Here is a 21186-nt window from a genome sequence, read left to right as displayed (position 1 = left end):
AGTTTTTGTCTTCACAAAGGTTAGAATTTTAGGGGCTGGAATGAGGGCTCAGTACTTAAGTGTAATAGCTGCTTTTCAAGAGGACTTGAGTTAAGTTTCCAGCATCCATATCTGGGGGCTCACAGTCACATGTAGGCTTCTGCAGATTCCTGCACTTAAGTGTACACACACACACACACACACACACACACACACACACACATACACACAAACATGGGGGGGGAGGGAAGGGAGAGAGACTGATTTTCACGTAAAAATTAAAAATGAACTTTTAACAAAAGATTAGAATTTCAGCCTGCACTAATTCTAATAATTTATCCCTTAATCTAAATCAATATTCTGATTTAACAATCTGGATACATTATAAAATATAGAAATAGTTCTGAAACTATGTGCAACAATTGAAACTACTCTATTAAAAAATACAACTATTTAGTGCTTATAAAAGAATAAACTGCCCAACAACACATCCTATACCTGATTCTGTTTTCTTCTAAAACAAACAAACAAACAAATAAATAAGGTCCAAAACCTGGTTCAGAGAATTGACTCTTCTGGGCTAACTCTGGTTTAGCAAATATAATATACATACCTTGGCATCATCAATAGCACATGCAGGATATTCTAATTTTTATAGAAATAGTAAAGGGGGAAATGGACACCAGAAAGCCAGACTTGGAAACAAATAGAATTTGAACAGAATTGTTCCTGTAAGATTTTTCCAATTCACAATACATAGAAGCTATGTATAGATACAGTTTTACATGTCTGCATCCCTAAACATGGGAGGCTGATTCAGGAAGACTGAATGTCCAAGGGCACTCATGGGATACAAAGTGACCTCTAAGTCAGCCTGTGTTACTGTACTGGCTAGTTCTGTGTCAACTTGACACAAGCAAGAGTCATCAGAGAGGAGAGAGCCTCAGTTGAGAAAGTGCCCCCATAAGATCTGGCTGTAGGAAAGCCTATAGGGCAGTTTCTTAGTTAGTGATTTATGGGGAGGGCCCAGCTGATGGCAGGTGGGACCACTCCAGGGCTGGTGGCCCTATGTTCTACAAGAAAAAAGGCTGAAGGAGTCATGAGGATGAGGATAGTAGGTAGCAGTCCTTCATGAGCTCTGCATCACTGCCTGCCTCTAGGTTCCTCTTTTGAGTCCTATCCTGACCCCCTTCAATGATCAATAGTAATATGAAAGTATAAGCCAAATACTTGCTTACCATGTTACTTTTAGTCACGGTGTTTCATCACAGCAATGCTAACTCTAACAGTTACACAGAGACCCTGCCTAATACAAACAAACAACAGACACACACACTCACACTGCTTTACATTTTAAGATCATGAACAAACCTTCAACAAATTAGTTACATATCTTCTAAAAACTTACACATAATTAGGCTAGGTAGCAAGTTTTGTGGAAAGACTGGAGACAGGAGACATCTTTTCAAAATAGATGTAGGCAAGGTAAAATTTGGGTTGAAGTTTTTGTGAGTGGGTTGGTGTTCCCCTCCCTCCACTAGTGTCCTGTCTGGTAAGAGGGTGTCATCTTCAGTCTCCATGACCCCAGCTACTAGAAGGCTCAGCTAAAGTCACGCTCATATCATCCCAGAAGCCTATCCTGTTGTAGATCTCTAGCTAGTCACAGCAATGCCCCCACCCATGGTTTCTCTTCTCTCTGCAGACCCTCTGTCCTCCTGCCAAGATGTGCAGGGATAAAGACAAGGCAGAGATTAAGAGAATGTCCTACCAATGCTTGCCTCAACCTAAGACATATGGAGAGTCAACCCCTGACACTATTAACAATACCCTGTTATGCTCGCAGACATGAACCTAGAATAGCTGTCCTTCGAGAGGCTCCACCCAGTAGCGGATCCAAACAGATGCTGAAATTCACAGCCACATATTGGACAAAGCATAAGGAGTCTTGTGGAAAAGTGGGGAGAAGAATAGCAGGACCTGGAAGTGACAGGAGCTCTACAAGAAGACCAACAGAGCCAAGTAACCAGCACCCAGAAGGGCTTACAGAGACTGAAACACCAACCAAGTACCATGCATGGACTGGACTTAGGACCCCTATACAGATGTAGCCAATAGGCAGCTCAGGTTTCGTGTGGATCCCTTAGTAAGAGGAGCAAGGACTGACTCTGACTCTTTTGCCTGCTTTTTGATCACTTCCACCTGACAGGGCTGCCTTATCAGGCCACAGGGGAAGAGGATGTGCCCAGTCCTGTTGAGACCTGAAGTGCTGAGATAGGTTGGTTGCAGGGGGGCTCCCCTGGGAGGAGAGGAGGGAGGGGGCTATGATTGGGATGTAAAGTGAATGAATGAATAAATAAATAAAATAAAATAATAGATTACTTACAGAGAAATAACTCTAGAAATAGATTAAAGAATTGCCATATCCCACCCAGTAAAACACAATCTATAATTCCCCAGTCTAAATTTCAGGATCCAAAAAGGAAAGAAGAGTTGCTTAGCAAAGGGAGAGGAGATGCAAGTTCCCCTGCCACAAGGAAGAGTGATCTCAAAGTAGCCTCACAAAGGCACAGAGACACTTCTAGCTAGTTACAAAATAAAACTTAAATTACTTACAACACACACACACACACACACACACACACACACACACACACACACACACACAGAGACAGAGAGAGAGAGAGAGAGAGAGAGAGAGAGAGAGAGAGAGAGACTCAGAGAGACTCAGAGAGACATATGCCTGTATGCATCTTGTCTATGCACTGAAAAAAAAAAAAATCAAGCATTTCTCCAGAAGCACACCAGAGTAAGTCAACAGCGTATGCCTAAAGCAAGGAGGACTTGAGCTCAGGAGCACAACTTATTTTTTTTCCCATGTATCATTTTCCCATTTATAGTTTTTAATTTGAGTATCCAAAATTTTAAAAATATATATTGCAAAAATTTTTTAAATTAGATAAAAAGAAAGTATCCCTTTTCATCATTTTCTCAAAAGTATGAAAACTTCATTCTAATTATCATATTCTTCCATTTCCTAAGGAGCCTTGTACTTTATAATGTGAAACCTTGTACCACCATTCACTTGGGATGTAATATCTTTCTCCAACTCACTGCCTTTGTTTCACTTAAGCTACGTTCACCCTTTACTGACTCTGAGGGTCAAAACTCATATAGAAAGTCACAAAAGAATCAAAATTTAATAAACCGATTTCAAGGTCCAAAAGATGTTTGTCATATAATGAAGTCTGAAAAACAAGACAAGGCCACATTATGTAATGCACCCTTCTGCCTGGCACCGAGCACAAACACTCAGTGTTTCTGCAGGAAGAAGGAATGTGCTTGAGTGAGAAGGAGCGTCTTTAAAACTGGACACATGGATCCATTTCTTCATTAAATGGAGAAGTAGAAGACAAAAGGGCCAGACAATCACTTTTAGACAATGCAGGACTTTCATCTTTGAGGGTATAGCTCAAATTTGCTTTATAAAAAGGAACAGTGATACCTTCACCACAGTAACCCAACTGTTCAATACTACGGTGAAGTCTTGTAGTCGATACGTTAGCTTTACATCCTCAGTGCCTAGTACCCTGCTCCCTACGGGTAAAAGAGCAGAGCTGGGTTTATAGCTGAATCACAAAACAGCTCAGTGGCTCATGAGAAATACTCAAGAGATATCTGTGAAAGAAAGGAAGCACTGGGAAGAGCTGATAAGATTTCATAGCCAGGAACAATATATTTAAGAAACCTGAATCCAGTCATCACATTCAACATGTCTAACTAATGGGACCTACTTGCTGTCACCACACCCATACACCGAAAGAAATAAGGTGGATTTCTCTTTAGTCAGTCTTAAAAAACACAAAACTCCATAAAATATGAAAAGCAAGACAAAGATAAAGTCATACTAAATAATAAACTACCAACTCTCTTGCCTTTAAGGGAAGTAATTTATTAAGTATGTCCCCACTTAAACCAAAGCAGAAGTAACATGTTTGATTCGAAGAAAACAAATTATTAGCTACTCATATTAACTTATGTGTGAAAAGCATAGGAAACTCAGAAACTCCAGAACCTAAGTTTACTTTTTTCAATATATGGCTAAGTGGGAAAGGAAACTAGTAAATTCCTAAGTGACTAAGTACTCATATAAAAGTGACGAAGTGCTCATATAAATACTGGAGCAAAAGGAAAGTGGTACTTTATAGTTTATTTTATGTGTATGGGTGTTTTGTCTGCATGTCACGCAGGTCTGTGTATCATGTATATCTCTGGTGCCTACGAAGCCAGAAGAAGGCATCAGATCCCCTGAGACTGGATTTACAGAGGGTTGTGAGCCACTATGTGGTACTCGGAATTGAACCTGAGTTCTCTGGAAGAGCAACCAATGCTCTTAACCGCTGAGATTCTCTATAGCCCTAAGTGGTACCTTTTAAAGGTAACTTTTTCTAAAGCAAGTAAGCTATTAAGAAGTTCAGATTAAAAATTATTTAAAAACAATTTTTTAATCTCTGAATATTAATAGTATCCAGACAAACAAATGGATATTATTCTTGTTTTGTTTTTATAAGAGATAGGCTTGTCATAATCTGAATGCTTCCCTCGGCTTCCTATATTCTCCTTTCACACAGTAATGAAATATTTCCACTCAAATACCTACAATAGCAACAAACAAATAATAAACAAAAAGCAAAGCAAAACTCCTTACAAGTTTCTACAGGAAATTTCCCTAGGATAACACTAGAAATATACCTTATACATATCAAGTATTGTAATGTTTTTCCTTTTATAAAATAAAAAATTGATACTTGTTTAAAATCCCAAAAGTAGGGTCTGGAGACACATCTTAGCCATTAACAGTATTGGCTGTTCTTCCAGAGGACCCAGGCTCAATTCCCAGCACCACATAGTGGCTCACAACCATTTGTAACTCTAGTCTCAAGGAATATAATATTCTCTTCTGGCTTCCACAGGCACTGAACACAAGCTGCATACATATACATGTGGGCAAAACACCCATACCCACAAAATAAAGCAATTTTTAAAACATTTTTTTAATTCTAAAAGTATTTCCTTTTGGTGTCACATGTGTACATGCAAATACAGAAAGGCATAAAGATGACTATTAGCTACAACTCCCCTGTAATTATCCATTTAGAGAAAGACTAAGACAAGCTATGATGTCTACATAATAAGTTAAGCATTACCACAGTTTTGTTTTGTTTTCATAAAGGGCCAATTAGAGAATTTTAAAACAAATAATCATTTGCATTTGCATTTACTTTTAATTCAAGTAGTAAACAGGATAAAGGCAAAACCAAAATGATGGAACAGGTGCACTACTCCCAGGTAATAATCACTGAGAAGACCGCTCACTGTTAACTAGGATAACTAAAAACATCTCCACACACTAAATAAGCTGGTCCTTCCTAAGCTTCATAACATTACAGAAATCAAGGCAAGTCTCCTCCCGGACAATATACAAACTTACAGTATTAGTTGGATCTTCCTGCAAAATTCGGTCATATAGTTGTGTAGCATCGTCATATCTATTTAAAAAGAAAGATATATCAAGAACTATTACCTCAAATTAAAGTGGCATAAATACACTAAATTTGAAACAGGGTTTTACTTCATTTGTAATTGCTATGCAAGTCTTCCTATTTTCATTTGACAGGATATAAAGATACTTAGTCTATTTTTTAAGAAAATAAAATCACATTCCACAAAAGCTATTAATTTCATCTACATACAAAGGCAAAACCTAGTAAACAAGGCTAAAATAATGGGTTGGGGCTTTTTGTTTTGTTTTTTGTTTCTGAGTTTTGAGATTGTGGCAATAAAGTCATCAACTGCAGCAGTGAACACATGAATACAGTAGATGAAAGAAACTGAAGGCTCTGTGGACAAGGTGCAAAGCCGAGGAAAGATACAAACAAATGGAGCAACACATATTTCTCTGTTCCTAACGATCAGGAAAACCCCAGGATAGTCCAACACTCTTGAGCACACAGGCACAGGCGCAGCGGCTCGCGTTCTCACTGTCTATTGGTTCGATGACACTGTCCTACCAACTCAAGCTGACCAGTCTAAAGGGAAGTTGTCTCCAGTTTGGCCCCACCAACACATCTCTCAAGAATCTATATTCAAATTGCTCCTTATTCAGTTTGATATCCGTGATGATATACCAAACTCAATTTTCCCACCAAAACCTAGTATTTCTTATTTTTGTTTTGTTTTCTTAGATTAAAGACAACAGCATAAAAGGCAGAAAACCAAGTCATTTTTATCTTCTCCTTTTACTTCCAAAATGTTACTGGAAGTCCACTTTCTATCTCTGAACTCATCTTCCCATCCTCTATGTTCTGCTGTAGTTTACAAAAAGTAGTACATGAGGATCAAAACTGTTCCTTGTTAGACTAATCAGTGGCAAAGAAGGTTTTTACAGATAAATTCAAAGGTTGTCACTTTCCTTAAATAACCTAAAGTGGCTTTTTCATATCTTCGGTAGATACCCATTAATAGGGCATATTAGTGGCGTATAACCATCAACTGCCTGTGATCTCTACATCAATCCTTGTCAAGAACTCCACCTCACCTCACACTCTAGCCACAATGAACTCTTAATTCTTCTGGGCTTCCCCGCAAATGTGCTTCTGATGTCTCAACACAGGCCCAAATGGGTCCCAACCTGTGCGCCAATTAAAATGAAACATCTCTCCTCTCGATTCCTGGGCTAAATGTATTTCTCAAAACAGAGTTATTTTTCTAAAAGGTTAAAAACTCTTGGTCTAAATGATGATCATGCCTTCCATTACTATGGTGAGTACATGTCCCTCAAAGCCTAGGACGTTGATAATAAGCGGAATAAAGCTGAAAAGCCTTAATATTTACCTGTCAAGTCAAAAACTAGAAAATGCACCAGGCAGTGGTGGCACACACCTTTAATCCCAGCACTTGGGAGGCAGAGGCAGGCGTATCTCTGTGAGTTCGAGGCCAGCCTGTTCTACAAAGTGAGTCCAGGACAGCCAAGGCTACACAGAGAGACCCTGTCTTGGAAAGCCAACAAAACAAAACAAAAGAAAAAAACCTAGAAAATGCTGTAACTGAGACCTAAGGTCAGCTCTTCTGGTAAAGCATGACCTATCTTCACTAGCCAGAAGAAGCAAGTGGGTCACATGCCATGTCAAACAGTACTCCTAGAAGAATGGGTGGTTCTGTCTTGAGAAGCACTCTGACATTAGACACAGGGCAGGAGCACAAAGCCCTTCTCATCAACAGTGCACTGTGGATGTAGCTTCTGTGTGCACCATGTTCAAGCGAAATCACATTGCTCACTAGATATGCTTACCTTTCCATTGCTTCAAACCGCATGCCTGTTAACCGCTTAACTCTGTGACTACCAGGGAACTGCCTTCTTAACTCCTGAAGACAAAACTGAAAACATGATGTGTTAAAACAAACCAACAAACAAAAAATCAAAAACAAACAGAAAACAACAAAAATGAACAATTGTAATTATATTTCACAAATGATTTATTTGTGCCTCAAAGAATGTGGTTTCATTTGTTGCTCCATTGGTGCAGTGTTTTTGTTGTTTTTCTTTGTATGCATGAAGCTAGAGAGGGAGCCTGTAGCCTTCTACAAGCTAGCCAAGCATTCTACCACTGAATTACAAGCCTAGCCTTGCACTTAAAGGAGCATTCAAAACTTGTTACAGAAAGCATTTAGCACACGCCCTATAGTAAACTTTAAACTTACTAATATATAACTCATAAATAAAGCAAATTAAATATAGGGTAAAATATAACTAAATACTTACCAATGCCAAGTCATCCCGACCATAGTCTAGGGCTGCAATCATCACCTGTTCATATATGATCCAAACTAGATACATGAGATGGGGGGAGGGGGGAAACTGATTTCAGTGTAGAAATTTCCCAAGCAGAAATTAATAAATTGTTCCATTTTCAAATATTTTAAAGAACGTTATTTATTACAGAAATTAACAATATTACTTCTAAACATACAAATGCATCTTTATAAGTATTCAGCAACATAAAACCTTCTGAAATAAAAAATCGATAAACATTAAACACATACTAAATTCTAAAGTTCTCTATGAAATACATTTTGACCAGATTAGAATGCCATTCGGAATCCTACACTGGCTAAACCTGTACCAGCTTTGTGAGCCTTTAAAACAAAAGTGCCTGTGCAGTGGCTTCGCTTCTGTGGGGGTTTGGGTAAGACTGTCCCCCACAGTCCCCGGCACTTGAAACCTTGGCTCCTAGTTGTTTGGGGAGCTGTAAGAGATAGGGCCTTGCTGGGGAAGTATATCTTTGGGGACAGGATTTGAGGTTTTAAAGCCTTTGCTTCATGATGTTGGCTCAAGAGGTGAGTCTGTAGTTTCCTGCTCCTGCCTGCACTATGGACTCTCACCTCCAGGAAGCATAAATCCAAATAAACTGTCTTAGCTGGAGTTTCTGCTGCTGGGATAAAGCACCATGACCAAAAGCAATCTGGGGAAGAAAGGGTTTAGTTCCATTTACACCTTGAAATTTATCTTTCAGGAAAGTCAGAGCAGGCACTCAACATAGAAACATGGAAGCAGGAACCAATGCAGAGCAATGGAGGAGTGCTGCTTATTGCCTCCCTCAGCCTGCCTTCTACAACCCATAACCATCAGCACAGAGGTGGCCCCACCCACAGTGAACTGGGCCCCCCATACACATCATCAGACCAAAAAAAAAAAAGCACCAGGGGCTTGGCTTGCCCACAGGACAATCTGGTGGAGGCACTTTCTCAAGTGACGTCCTTCTTCCATAAAGACTCTCGCCTGTGTTAGGCTGACATAAAAGCAGACCACTGACCACTGACTCTTCCTTCTATTAGCTAGCACAGCCACACTGCTGTATCACCGCAATAGAAAAGTAACGGCTACAACTACTACGAATATCTGTAAATCCTCCTTAAGCTAAAGTACAATTCATTACACATCTCCTGAAACAAAGAAGTGATATAAGTAAGAGGTAAAAAGTTACTGAAGACACACTTAAAAAATGGACAGTCCTAAATAAGACATGCTGAGCCTACAGATAACAACTGAAAACTTACTGTCATCCCCAAGCTTAGAAGCATAATCATTAATTAATTCTTCTCCAACTTCCATAATTTGTTCACTATTTCTGGAGTTTTCTTCTCTCCATTTTCTCATTTTATCTCGCATTTCTGAAAAAATGTAATATTCAAGTTCTTTATATATACACATATATGAACATATGGTAGACATCAAAATATTGGCTAAAGGAAATCAACCACTTATATAAGGAAATGAATTTAACTTGTAGGCAAATCTGTGATATGGCAACCATCTTTAAATGTAAAGAACACCATGCCATGGGTTTGCTACATAGGCCCTGTATCACCTTGGGAAACTGTAGGTCTTAATTAGAGGGTGAGGGAAATATAGACTACTTTCAAGGGTTTGATAAAAGGCAGAGATATTTTCTTTTTTAAAAAAAAAGCACACAATACAATATAATTATATGTAAACATCTCAAAATATTCAACATATTTTTGTAACATATGGATGTAAATTTTTTCAATAATTTTTATAATTAGAGTATTATATGGGGCTATCACCAACAAAGGGGTATTCACCCCAAATTTCCTAAATAATACATTGCCATGCAAGGAAGTAAACAAGAAAACAATTGCAACAAAGAAATCTTTGGTTGAACTTAGGAGACAATACGAATAATGTCAGTAAAATCAACTGCATTGTTAGCTGCATTGGTAACACAGAACAGCTTTGCAAATTACAATTCAATAGGAAACTGGGCTAAAGAACTCTGCTGTGGTTTAAAAGTCTCCCAAAGCTCGTGGGCTGGAAATGCGATTCCTAATACAAGCAGATTGTGGTGGAACCTCTAAGTGCTTATTAGATCCCTAGGCTCTGTCCTAAGGAATGGATCGATATCATAAGCACAGCAGTGACTTGGCAGGAGTATCACTTATCAAGGTGGGTTATTTAAAACAGAAGAGGGCTCCTGATTTTTTAAGAAGAAAAATAAATTCAGTCCCTTATGTCTTGTCTATATATACAGACTGTTGTCCTTCCCACAGGAGTTGAGAGGCAGAATGCCTTCATCAGAACCACTGACCCCGCCCCCCCCCCCCAAAAAAGCCCATTCTGGAGTACTAATAACTGACTATAAAGCAAAAACAACAAAGTATTTTAAAAGCATATCTAATCTGGTTCCTTTTACATAATATTACAGGCTAAATACAAACTAAATACAAATACAAATCCTAAGTGGTGATGGACCCCTGTGAAGTAATCAGCGCCCTCACAAAACCTAAGAGGCTGTTAGCCAGGTGGTGGTTTAATCCCAGCACTTTAATCCCAGCATTCAGGAGGCAGAGGCAGGTGGATCGCTGTGAGTTAGAGGCCAGCCCGGTCTACAAAGCAAGTCCAGGACAGCCAAGGCTAAACAGAAAAACCCTGTCTCAAAAAACCAAACCAAACCAAACAAAGAGGCTCTGTTTTTTCTAGGCTTTTGACCACTAGCAATCCTCAGTAGACACTGGGTCTGTCAGGACTGACCTCCCCACTTCCTACCCTCCAGAACAGGATGGGAACAACTCCTGGTTAAGACACTTACTGCAGTGTACCTGTCATAGGTAAGGCACCGCCAACTGTCAGCTGCGTACATAACACGCTTTCTTTCGCACTTCAATGGTCTCATCTACCAAGTGAAGATGAAAATAATACTTGTATAATTTGGCTATTGTAGGGAGCATTCTTAATTAATTGTCTGTGTTGCAAGCAGGACCTGGCATAATATGAACTTATAATACAATGGTTACTGCAAATATTTCAGCCCTTAGCAGCTCAGATTTGATGCCGACTACTCATTCTCTTATGGCCAGTCAGCAGAGTTTGAAGCTTCTCCCTAGGTGAGTGCACAGTCAGTGCCACCTGCAAACACTACTCTGTTCTAACACAGCATCTCAGGCTTGCTCTTCACTTTGCATTTCTATCAGAGAGCTTAAACTTGAGTGAAGAAATTACCACCTCCTGGTCAAAATTTAATGCCAATTGCTTTGCAAGCAAATTTTTATTAGAACCTACCTCCCCCCCCCCCCTTCTGTGCTGCAATGTTACAAGAAAAGCCAACACAAGCCAAATAATACACAAAGCTGCTAACATTTACTATCTGGTTCTTGACTGGAAAAAAATATGCTGACGCCTGGCTGAAGGCACGAAGAAGAAAGAGCATGAGCTCTAGTCAGGGGACTAGTATTAAATCAGCCGTGCCTCATCAACCTAGCCGCGGTGACTGGGGACTTAGCATTTAACACGTCTGCCACTTTGGTTGTTAAATGCACAGGATTACAAGCTTTATAGGTCTCTCAAGAAAGTTAAATACAGCAAAACCGAGAGCGCACACGTTTGGACATTGCTGTGATTTGGGACTTTTGTGTTGCTTCTAAGCATATTTTCATTTCTATTAAAAGGTCATGCACTTGACAACTCCTCATAGGCATTACTATAGACTCTCAGCCAACTTCACACATATGTTGCCCCCATTTATGTGGTCTGAGTTTAGGGCTCCTAAGATCAAGTAATTTACATAGAACTTTCTAGCAAGTGTAAAATACTACAAAAATTTTGGTTACCTTAACTGTAAGTAAAATAAGATACAATCTCTTGGTAGAAATAAAATTTGGGGGACAATCTCCCTTGAATATACTTCCATTTTAGGCTGTTCCCCAAAAAAGCGTGCTCTTCAAAGACAAAGTCATTTTATTATATACTATATGTGTAAGCTACTCACCACTCTCTTGTACATGGTATTGACTACTGTCTCTGCCTTGGGCATAAAGTCAATATGAGAGGCTGCAAATGGGACTGTCCTTTTCATCCTTCCCTAAGGACTAGGTGCCATTGTGCTACGACACCTGGACCTTGATAGATGAGGAAACAGCCTGCTTTCTACTCTGTTTCTTTTGTCCAAAACTCCATTCTCTACCCTTGTATTTCCTCCTCCCCAATATGAATTCTGAAATACTACTTAGAGATTCACTTATGTGAATCAGCATATACTTTTTAAAAATTGTTTATAGTCCCACAAATTTGGATCAAATCAGCTACAGGATAATGAAAATTGCCATGAGGCTTAAGGGCTCGGGCAGGTGTGTTTCAATGTACAGAAATTTCAGTAGAAGTGTTCTTCTAACTATGTACCGCAATGCACTAGTGAGATGTGAAATCAATCTAGTGTCTTCTGGCATTTGAGAGTAGACAGATGCAGAGAACCCATCAAAAGAACAGTGTGAAGAGTGGGAAGTGAGCCAAGGGTGGTGTTAAGAAACAAAAGCAAGGGGCTGGGGAGAGAGATGGCTCAGCTGCTAAAGTGCATGCTACAGAAGAATAAACACCTTAGTTCCAACCCCTAGAAACCTTGAAAAAAGCTGGACATGGTAACACCATCTCAATCTCAGTAATGGGAATAGAGACAAGAGGATCCTGAGAACCCACTGACCAATCAGTCCAGCCAATCAGAGTTCAAGGTGTAGTGAGAGAAAACGGTTTTGAAAAATTAGGTACAAATCAAAAGACAAAACACCTGGCAGGAACTTAGGGCATCTACACCCACACCTATATCATACACACACACGCACACACACACACACACACACACACACACACACACACACACACAAAGAAAGAGAAACAGAGGCAGAGAGAGACACAGAGACGGAGACAGAGAGACAGAGCCAGAGCCAAAATCTAGCTCAGAGGGCATAATCTGTAACAGCAAGCATAACACACAGATGTATAAAATATAAACATTCAAATTGGCACAGGTCTTCCTAGCACCTTAAAAAAAGTAAAACATAGAAACCAAACTGTTGATAAATCCACAACACAGACCCTGCACCTAAGGCCCAGGGAAAATCCTGGAAAAGGAGGCTGAAGCGTAGGTGGAACAGGAAGTCGGCTGTGAGCCTGTCTTCTAGAAATGAAGAAGTGACATCCATGAAACCTCAAAACTGTAACTTCTTAAGGGATGAAGTGAAAATGGGAAAATAAAATTCTATACAATATTTTAATATTGTTTTATAATTTATTCAGATTGCACTCTAATTGTTATGCCCTCCTTTGTATCTTTCCGTTGCCACCCTCCCTCCTTCACCCTATTCCCCTGCCCTAGACTTCTGACAAAAGGGGACCTCCTCTGCATATGACCACAGACTCTCAGGTCTCATCTTCATCCAGATAGCCTGCTTCCCCTTCCTCTGAGTGCCTCTGGGCCTCTCATTTTCTATCTCTTATATGTTAGGCATTGCCCAAGATAACCTATCCAGCCCTGCTACATACATACTCTCAAGAAATCTGACTACTTTCCTTACAACTCTTTTCTATCTGCAAGTTCCTAAATAATATTCTACCTGCCAAATGCTTTCAGGTGGATTGCAAAAAGACCCTCCATTCTATTCCTTTATGGCATCGTAAAAGAGTGGTAGGCTTACTACAGTCTTCTAGACAGACTCTTTTTTTTTTTTTTTTTTTTTTTTTTTTTTTTGGTAAGTTTTGTTTCATTCTGTTTTGTTTTGAGACAGGGTTTCTCTGTGTAGCTATAGCTGGCACACTCATTTTGTACACGTCTATTACAAGAATTACAGGGGAGGGGAGGTGCTCACGGGCAGGGGAGGTACTCAGTGCCTATGAGCTCCAGCTGGGTAAGGGTCCTTGCTTAGCAAGCACAAGAACCTGAGTTGAATCTCTCACATTACATAAAAAGCCCTGCCTGGCTGCAAGCCCAATACTGGGAAGGGCAGAGAGGGAGATACCAGGGCTTGCTGCCTACTAGCTTCGGGTTCAGTGAGAGGCCCTGTCTCAAAGGAATAAGGTGGAGAGTGAAATAGTAAGGCACATAACTTCCTCTTCTGGCTTCTCTGTGCCTAGGCACACCTACACTCTCATGTATCTCAAAGACACACAGAGAGGCCCACACGTGTGCGCGCGCGCGTACACACATGTGTACACACACACACACACACACGCACTATAGTGTTCTTTGGACCAGCTTATGATGCTAATGGAATTCCTAAGGCTACAGCTGACACTGTCCACAATATTGAAACAAAATACCGTCTCTCAATGTCCTCTCACCAACTGCTCACATTCCAAAAATTTGTTCTTACAAGTCTCTGAAATAACAACCTACAATTTCCCCCCGCATAAAACAGAGGCTTTGGGGAAAGTTAAGCCTTCATTTTACAAAATAAGGAAACTGTGTTCTCATCATCAGAGTGCCTAAGTCTACCTAAGATAATAAATGGCCAGAAAGCTAGAAAAATCATGGACAACTTATTAGTGTTGATTATCAACCCTTTCCACATTTCAATCAATAAATCGTTTCTCCCATGTGTCAAGCACTAGTTACATAACAGTGAGTACAGCAGACTTAGTTCCTTTCATCTTAATAGAGGACAAATTCTGAAGTAATGCAAGCAAGTGAGTGCTTCAGTACAGTAAGAAGGCACACAAATCCAGGAGCAGCTTTTGTTCCATTCTGTTGCTTGGGTATTTTGGGTATTTTATTTTCTTGTTTTTCCTTTCTTCCTTTTGTAAATACGGTGGCAGGGCTAAGAAGACGCATGCTTACGAGTTCTGCAACATGTAATATTGAACCACAATTCTGAGAGATTCAAGTTTAACGGAGGGAGAAAAGGGAGGAGTGAGACTGTGGAGGGGAATGCAATATCGGTGGAGGGAATTGCATGTGCCTACCCCAAAGACAAGGACATGGCAATTTAGGCAATTTGGGAGAGACAAGCATAGCCAGCTCACAAGTGTAGGGCAGTCTGTGGCACAGGCTGGATGCCACCAAGAGCCAGATCTTTCAGCAGACTGACAATACTATTGACCAATAGCACAATCTTTTATCTCATGTTAAGACTTTACCGACCAATGTAAAATGATTTCTTCTTTTGTTGCACAACAAATTTGTACAGTAGTAGCTAGTCCAAATCTAGTTGCATCACTGTATTTTAGAAGGCCCACAGGACAGTACAAAGCTACACAGAGCCATTTTGCTTGCTGGTAGTGACATAGCAACTTGTCTCTTGATAGTACACATGTTAAAAAACTTTTAAAAGCTATTCTCAAAGGCCTTTATAATTTCACTTCTGAAGGACCATGAAATATTTATAACATATTTAAAAAGCATTCAGAAGAACACTCATTCACCTATGTCATAGCTGAAGGGTACATATTGACACAGGCCTTTTAAAAATGAATTGATAGGTTTGTTGGTCCATTAAACTGTAAACTCTTTGAAGGCTTAGACTGTATCTTACTTGACATATACAAGAACTACAACTTAAGATCTTTATCCAATATAATAAACTTCTGGCCCTTATAGTTGAGATTTATTCATGATAAAAAAAAAATACATGTAAATTTCACTTTACATGTTAAAGTTCCCATGAAAGCATTTGAGGGGCAAATTAGCTATAGTCGTATAACCGTACGGTGCTAACTACTGGGACTGTCCATGAACACAAACTCCAAGCTTTAATAAAACTCATTTATTTTCTTACCCCTAACTCCCACCAACGTGTTTGAGAGAGGTAACAGTTCACACAGAGCTGATCCAAGATGTGGATGTTTATTTAAAGATTCTCCACTCTTGATCAACCAAACAGGAAAAGACTACATGTGAACACATGCCTCCAAATTAACCAGCTCCAGTTCAGGAAATGAATTAATTGGTAGAAATTATGTAGGAAGCTATGTTGTGCGCACTTTGAGTAGATTTGGTCCGTGAAATTATAAGGGGAAGACATTTGAGAACAAATTAAAAAGTGCATGTTGAAGAATCAAATTTGTTTATGAAGCTCCCACACACCTTTTCTACACACTTTAGCCCTTCCAAACACTTAGAAGAACAGGCCTCAGTGGGCCTATTTCTTGGCTTCAAACAAGCTTCCATAAGTCGTTCCCGCCTCCTCCACGCCTCCCAGAAACCACATGCAGTGTGACAGTCGCAGCCCCGCGTTCCACCTGCCTCCTACATAGAATACGACAGCACCGGTGCGGAGGGAGGCAGGTGGATCGGTGTACGGATGAGAAAACACGACAGGGTACACCGCAGACCACAGCCGGGCCCAGGAAGGAAGCGGCCTCAGTCTCCACTCGGTTTGGCCCGTTCAGGGAGAGCAACCCGGCAGAGGACACAGCGGAGTACGAACCTCTTCCGGGATACCGGGTACTTCTGAACCATTTCCCAGGACTTTGGGACTTCCTGCACCCTCCCCGTCCGAAATTACCTTCCCATGTCACATCATAACGCTCTGTGACCTTCGCCATCTTCCTAGAACCCAGAGGCGCTGGGGAGAGAGGGCGGGGGGAGGGGGGAGACGCGTACGTCACCCGCGACCTGGCGGTGGCAAGTGACGAAACCATTTTTTATTGGTTGACAGAGGGGAGTGGGCGGGATCAGTCAAGGGTTTGTACGGCGCCGGGCTTGGTGGGAGAGGAAGAGGGCGGAGCCAGCGGGGCAAGAGCGGCCAGACTAATAGGGCGGGGCGAGGGGCGGGGGCGGGGCGAGGGGCGGGGGCGAGGGGCGGGGCCTGAGAGGGGCAAGCTGTGCGAGCTGTGGAGGCTGTGGGTCGGACATAGAGCTGGTTTGGCCTGAGGTAACTAACTTTTTTTTCCCCCTGAGATTTTTAACAAATGTAATGTCTTTGGTGTCCTCAGCTCCTGTTTTTCATTTATTTTTACATGGATGTATTCATTGTCTCATGATCCTTAGTCTGTATTTTATCCTCAAAGCTCCCTGAAACTCAACATTCTGGCTAAATATTTACCCCACTCTTAACTTAGCTCTATACATAATGAGATTGGCTATCTATGGGCTTTTGGTGTTCAACTAAACAGAACAACAGCAAAGTTTTGTGAATATTTGAAGGAACAAATGGTAGTCTCCACTTGCGTTTTCCGTCCCCAAAGCCAAGGAATTCTGTGTGCGCGAGAAGGCGCTGCTACAGACCTACATCCATAGTTACGGCTCCCATCTTGTATTTAATTTATCCTTCAGACACAAGTCTAGATTGGAATCGTCATAGGGGCAGCCAGTGTGTAACTACTTACGAAGAATGAATAGAGATAAGAATGAATATCCTTCGGCGGCTAACAGTTGCTTCTGTTCACTCCTTCAATGAGACCTTCCCACCCAAACCCTGCTTTCAGGGAAGATTGGACCTCCTCTCCTTTAGGAAAGGTGAAATGCCTGGACTTCGAGCAATAAATGTGAGGGTCCCCAACCCTGTATTTACTATCAAATAATGAAGATTTTACATTGTAGAAAGGGGCGTGTTAGATGAGGGGATAAATAGGAAAATAGGTTGAAAATCACACAGAGTTAGGAGTTAGTGAAAAAGAGTCATTAGAGCTGAGACTGAGAGACTGATAGCCCAGAGCCCAGTGTGTGAAGGGTTTTTATTCTTTCTTTTCCCCAGCTTTATTGCAGCATTATTGGCAAAAGTGTATGTTTATAGTGTGTAGGTTAATGATTTGAGAGTATTACCACAATTAATTAACTCATGCATCTCTTCTAAGAGTTACCATGTTGTGGAATAGAGAATACCTAATAGCTTTTACCAAAATATCAAATATATGATGTGATACTAGTGTTGACTGAAATCTCCATGCTACTCATTAGATTCCCATAGGTATTCCTCAAAAAAAAAACAAAAAAAACAAAAATGTCCATCTTTGATCAACATCTCTCCAGTATAGCCCTTGGCATTTTTTAAGGGGAGATGGGGCAACTTATTGCCATCTGCCACCAATCAATGAGTCATGAAAAGATAGAAAAGGCTAGGGAACTTATGAGTGAGTTTCTCTTCTGTGCAGGTAGACTGAGTATGCTAGCACACAGGTAGCCATGATGTTAGAAGTAGCAGAGAGTTCGACGTCTGGATCCACAGGAAGCAGTAAGAGAAAGCCTGGCTTGGGCTGTTGAGATCTCAGAGCCCACCTCAAGTGACACACTTCCAGCAGGCAACAGCTACCCAAACAAGGCCACACTTCCTAATTATTCTCCAGTAGTGGCACTCCATGATGACTAAGCATTCAAATCTATGAGCCAATGGGAGCAATTCATATTCAAACAGCCACAGAGGGTGACTTCATACAGATAAAAGGAACAAGACTTCAAGAGGAAATTATAATTTTAAAATATAAATACCAACTATAAGCTCAACCAATTTTGTAAAGATAATTTTAATAGATTATTATCATAGATTTACTATAGCACAGTACTACTGGGTGATTTCATTAACCTACTTTCGCCATTAAGGAGATAACTATAAAACATGAATAAGAAACACTGGAATTAAATAACATTATGGGTCAAATGGACATAATAGATGCTTACAGAACAGTTGACTCAAACACCAAAAAATACACATTCGTCTCAGTACCACCAAGGAAATATCCCTAAAATAGATCACATTTTATGACACAAAGCAAGCATCAAGAAGTATATGAAAATTGAAACAATATTCTGTCTTCTATGTGACCATAATGGAATACAGCTAGAAATCAACAGCAGGAAAAACTACAGAAAATATGCAAACTCATGGAGATTGAACAACACTATTGAATGATGAATGGAGCAATGCAGGAACCAAGAAAGAAATTAAATATGCTAGAATTAAATACAAATAAAGAGCATACCTAAACCTAAGGGATAAAATGAAAGATGCTCTGAGAGGAAAGTTTATAGCTCTAAGTACCTATGCAAAAACAAAAACAAAAAAAACAGAGAAGTTGGAAATATACAATCCAATGATGAATCTTAAAGTATTGGGAAATCAAGAATGATCCAATCATCAAAGTTGTAGGTGAAAAGAAATAATGAAGATCAAGGAAGAATTTAATGAAATAAAAATGAAACAATAAAGCAAATCAATGAAACAGTTATTTGAAAAGATAAATAAAATTTACAAATCTTTACCCAAGCACACAAGCACAAAAGAGAGAAGACCCAAATTAATAAAAGTATAGATAAAAGATAAAGAATAAAAGAATTAAGAAAAAATACAACAGATACTGAGAAAATTCCAATTTCAAGAATCTTGTGTACATACTTTAAAAATACATATTTCACCAAATTGGAAAATCTTTTTTAAAAATGGAAGAATTTTATAACCTATCAAAATTAAACCAGTATGAAATGAATAACTTAAACAAATCTGAACAACCAATCAAATTGAAACAGTAATCAAAAGTCTCCCAATTTAAAAAGCCCAGGGCTAGATGGATTCAGCATACAATTATACTAGATTTTCACAGAAGAAGTACTACTAACACTCCTAAAACTATTCTGTAAAATAGAAAACAAGGGAACCTCTCCAAACTCTTCATATGAAATAGGCATTATCCTGATAGAAAGAAGATAAAGGAACAAAGGAAATTAGAACCATGGGCTAATCTCACTGGTGAACATTGACACAAAAGTTCTCAGCTGTTTACTTACAAACTATATTCAAGTACCTATCCAACCATTCAAGTTGATGGTGAAATTAGCTTTATTCCAGTGATGCATGGAGGGCGCAACATACATAAATCAGTGAATGTAATTCATCATATAAATGGACTCAAGAACCAAAATCATATTATGATGTCAGTTGATTCAGAAATAGCCCTATGAAGACCCCAGCCGCCTTTTTATGAGAAACCCCTTCATAGACTTGCAGTAGAGTGAAGATATTTCAACATGATAAATATTATCTGTGAAAAACCAATACTTGCTATCATAAAAGTTTTTTTTAAGTGACAATGGGAAGAACAAGAACACTTAGGAAGGGGCTGGATAGATGGTTTAGGGGGCAAGAGCACTGACCTCTTGTCCAGAGTACCAGGGTTCAGTTCCCAGGGCATGTGGCAGCTCATGTAACTCCAGTTCCAGAGGATCCAGTCTCCCCCTTGGCACTACACATGCGTGGTCCACAGACATACGTGCATACAGAAAACACACATACAATAAACATAAAATCAGAAAAAGCAAAGAAAACTCAAGAAAAAAGACATGAAGTAAGTACATATTAGAGTATAAGAGTTTATGAGAGAATAAGTGGAGATGGGATGGATGGGAGGGTAGATAGGGTATTTTTTTCTTTATTTTTTGAGAAGTTTGTACAAAGTGATTTGACCATATTCTCCCCTTCCCCAATTCCATCTAGCTCCTCCAACTAGGAAAAAAATTGTCTCTTCTTTTTTCATATTTTGTTGTATACATGTTTGAAATTCTTAAGGTAAAAGAAAATTATTTTTAAAAAGAACACTTACATCTTCTTCCAACCCTCGCCATTTAATAAGTGGATGACTTTCAGCATGTGTATCTTTTGAGCACCAAAGATGCTCATACGTAAAAACCTAATATTACCTAAGCTGAAAGAATACACTTTTAGGCTTAATGATTGTAACGTTGATTGGATCTACAGTCACCTAAGAGACAGTGCTCTGGGAAGATATGTGAATTGTGCTTACAGGAAAGATAACTTGGGGAGAAAAAGACTCTTCTCAGATGTGAGTAGCACCTTCCCAGAGCTGCACACACACAAAGGTCCAGAGGGGGAAAGTGCCTGCCTTCACATCTTACATATGAATGCTTCTGTCCTGTCAGCACTGCCGCCACCCTCTGCTCCCATCGGCCTTCCATGTGCACTGAAGATGAGACTGCCTCTTCACAACTCCTCCATGTCTTCAGCACTAAGGCTACGGCTACAAGGTCTATTATATCCTGATGCCTCCTACATTCATAAGTCCTCCAATCCCTTGATGTACTCATTAGGAATGTTAACTATTCACAGTATATATCCCACACAGTACTTAGGGCTTCTATTGCCACCTCCTTCACCTACCATGGTATTCCTCATCACAGTTTATTAAACTACTCACTTCCCTGCAGAAGCTAAATGATAGGCAATAAGAGGAAGTACGTTTAATTTTCCTCTTTGATACCTCTCCATATCTACTCTTTCAGCAAATTCTACATTTCTTTTTTAATTTTTTATTAATTATTTCTTGTTACATCTCAATGGTTTTCCCATCCCTTGTATCCTCCCATTCTTCCCTCCCTCCCATTTTCCCCTTATCCCCCTCCCCTATGACTATTCTTGAGG

General features: G+C 39.8%; 1 protein-coding gene across 1 annotated transcript in view; it reads right to left on the bottom strand.

Annotated features, from left to right (window-relative positions):
* The window catches only part of Emc2 (ER membrane protein complex subunit 2), a 33114-nt gene extending 16717 nt beyond the window's left edge, over positions 1–16397 (bottom strand). Inside the window, exons 1-5 of the mRNA XM_051159541.1 lie at positions 16324–16397; positions 9094–9207; positions 7799–7863; positions 7328–7413; positions 5468–5525 (exon numbers count right to left, since the gene is read on the bottom strand). Of these exons, the coding sequence (XP_051015498.1) occupies positions 5468–5525; positions 7328–7413; positions 7799–7863; positions 9094–9207; positions 16324–16363 (363 nt within the window). The 5' untranslated portion in view covers positions 16364–16397. The remainder of the gene's footprint in view (positions 1–5467; positions 5526–7327; positions 7414–7798; positions 7864–9093; positions 9208–16323) is intronic.
* Positions 16398–21186: the final 4789 nt, after the last annotated feature.

This window comes from Acomys russatus, chromosome 17 (assembly GCF_903995435.1).
Source record: "Acomys russatus chromosome 17, mAcoRus1.1, whole genome shotgun sequence".
Classification (NCBI taxonomy): domain Eukaryota; kingdom Metazoa; phylum Chordata; class Mammalia; order Rodentia; family Muridae; genus Acomys; species Acomys russatus.
This window is presented reverse-complemented; position numbering and strand designations above follow the sequence as displayed.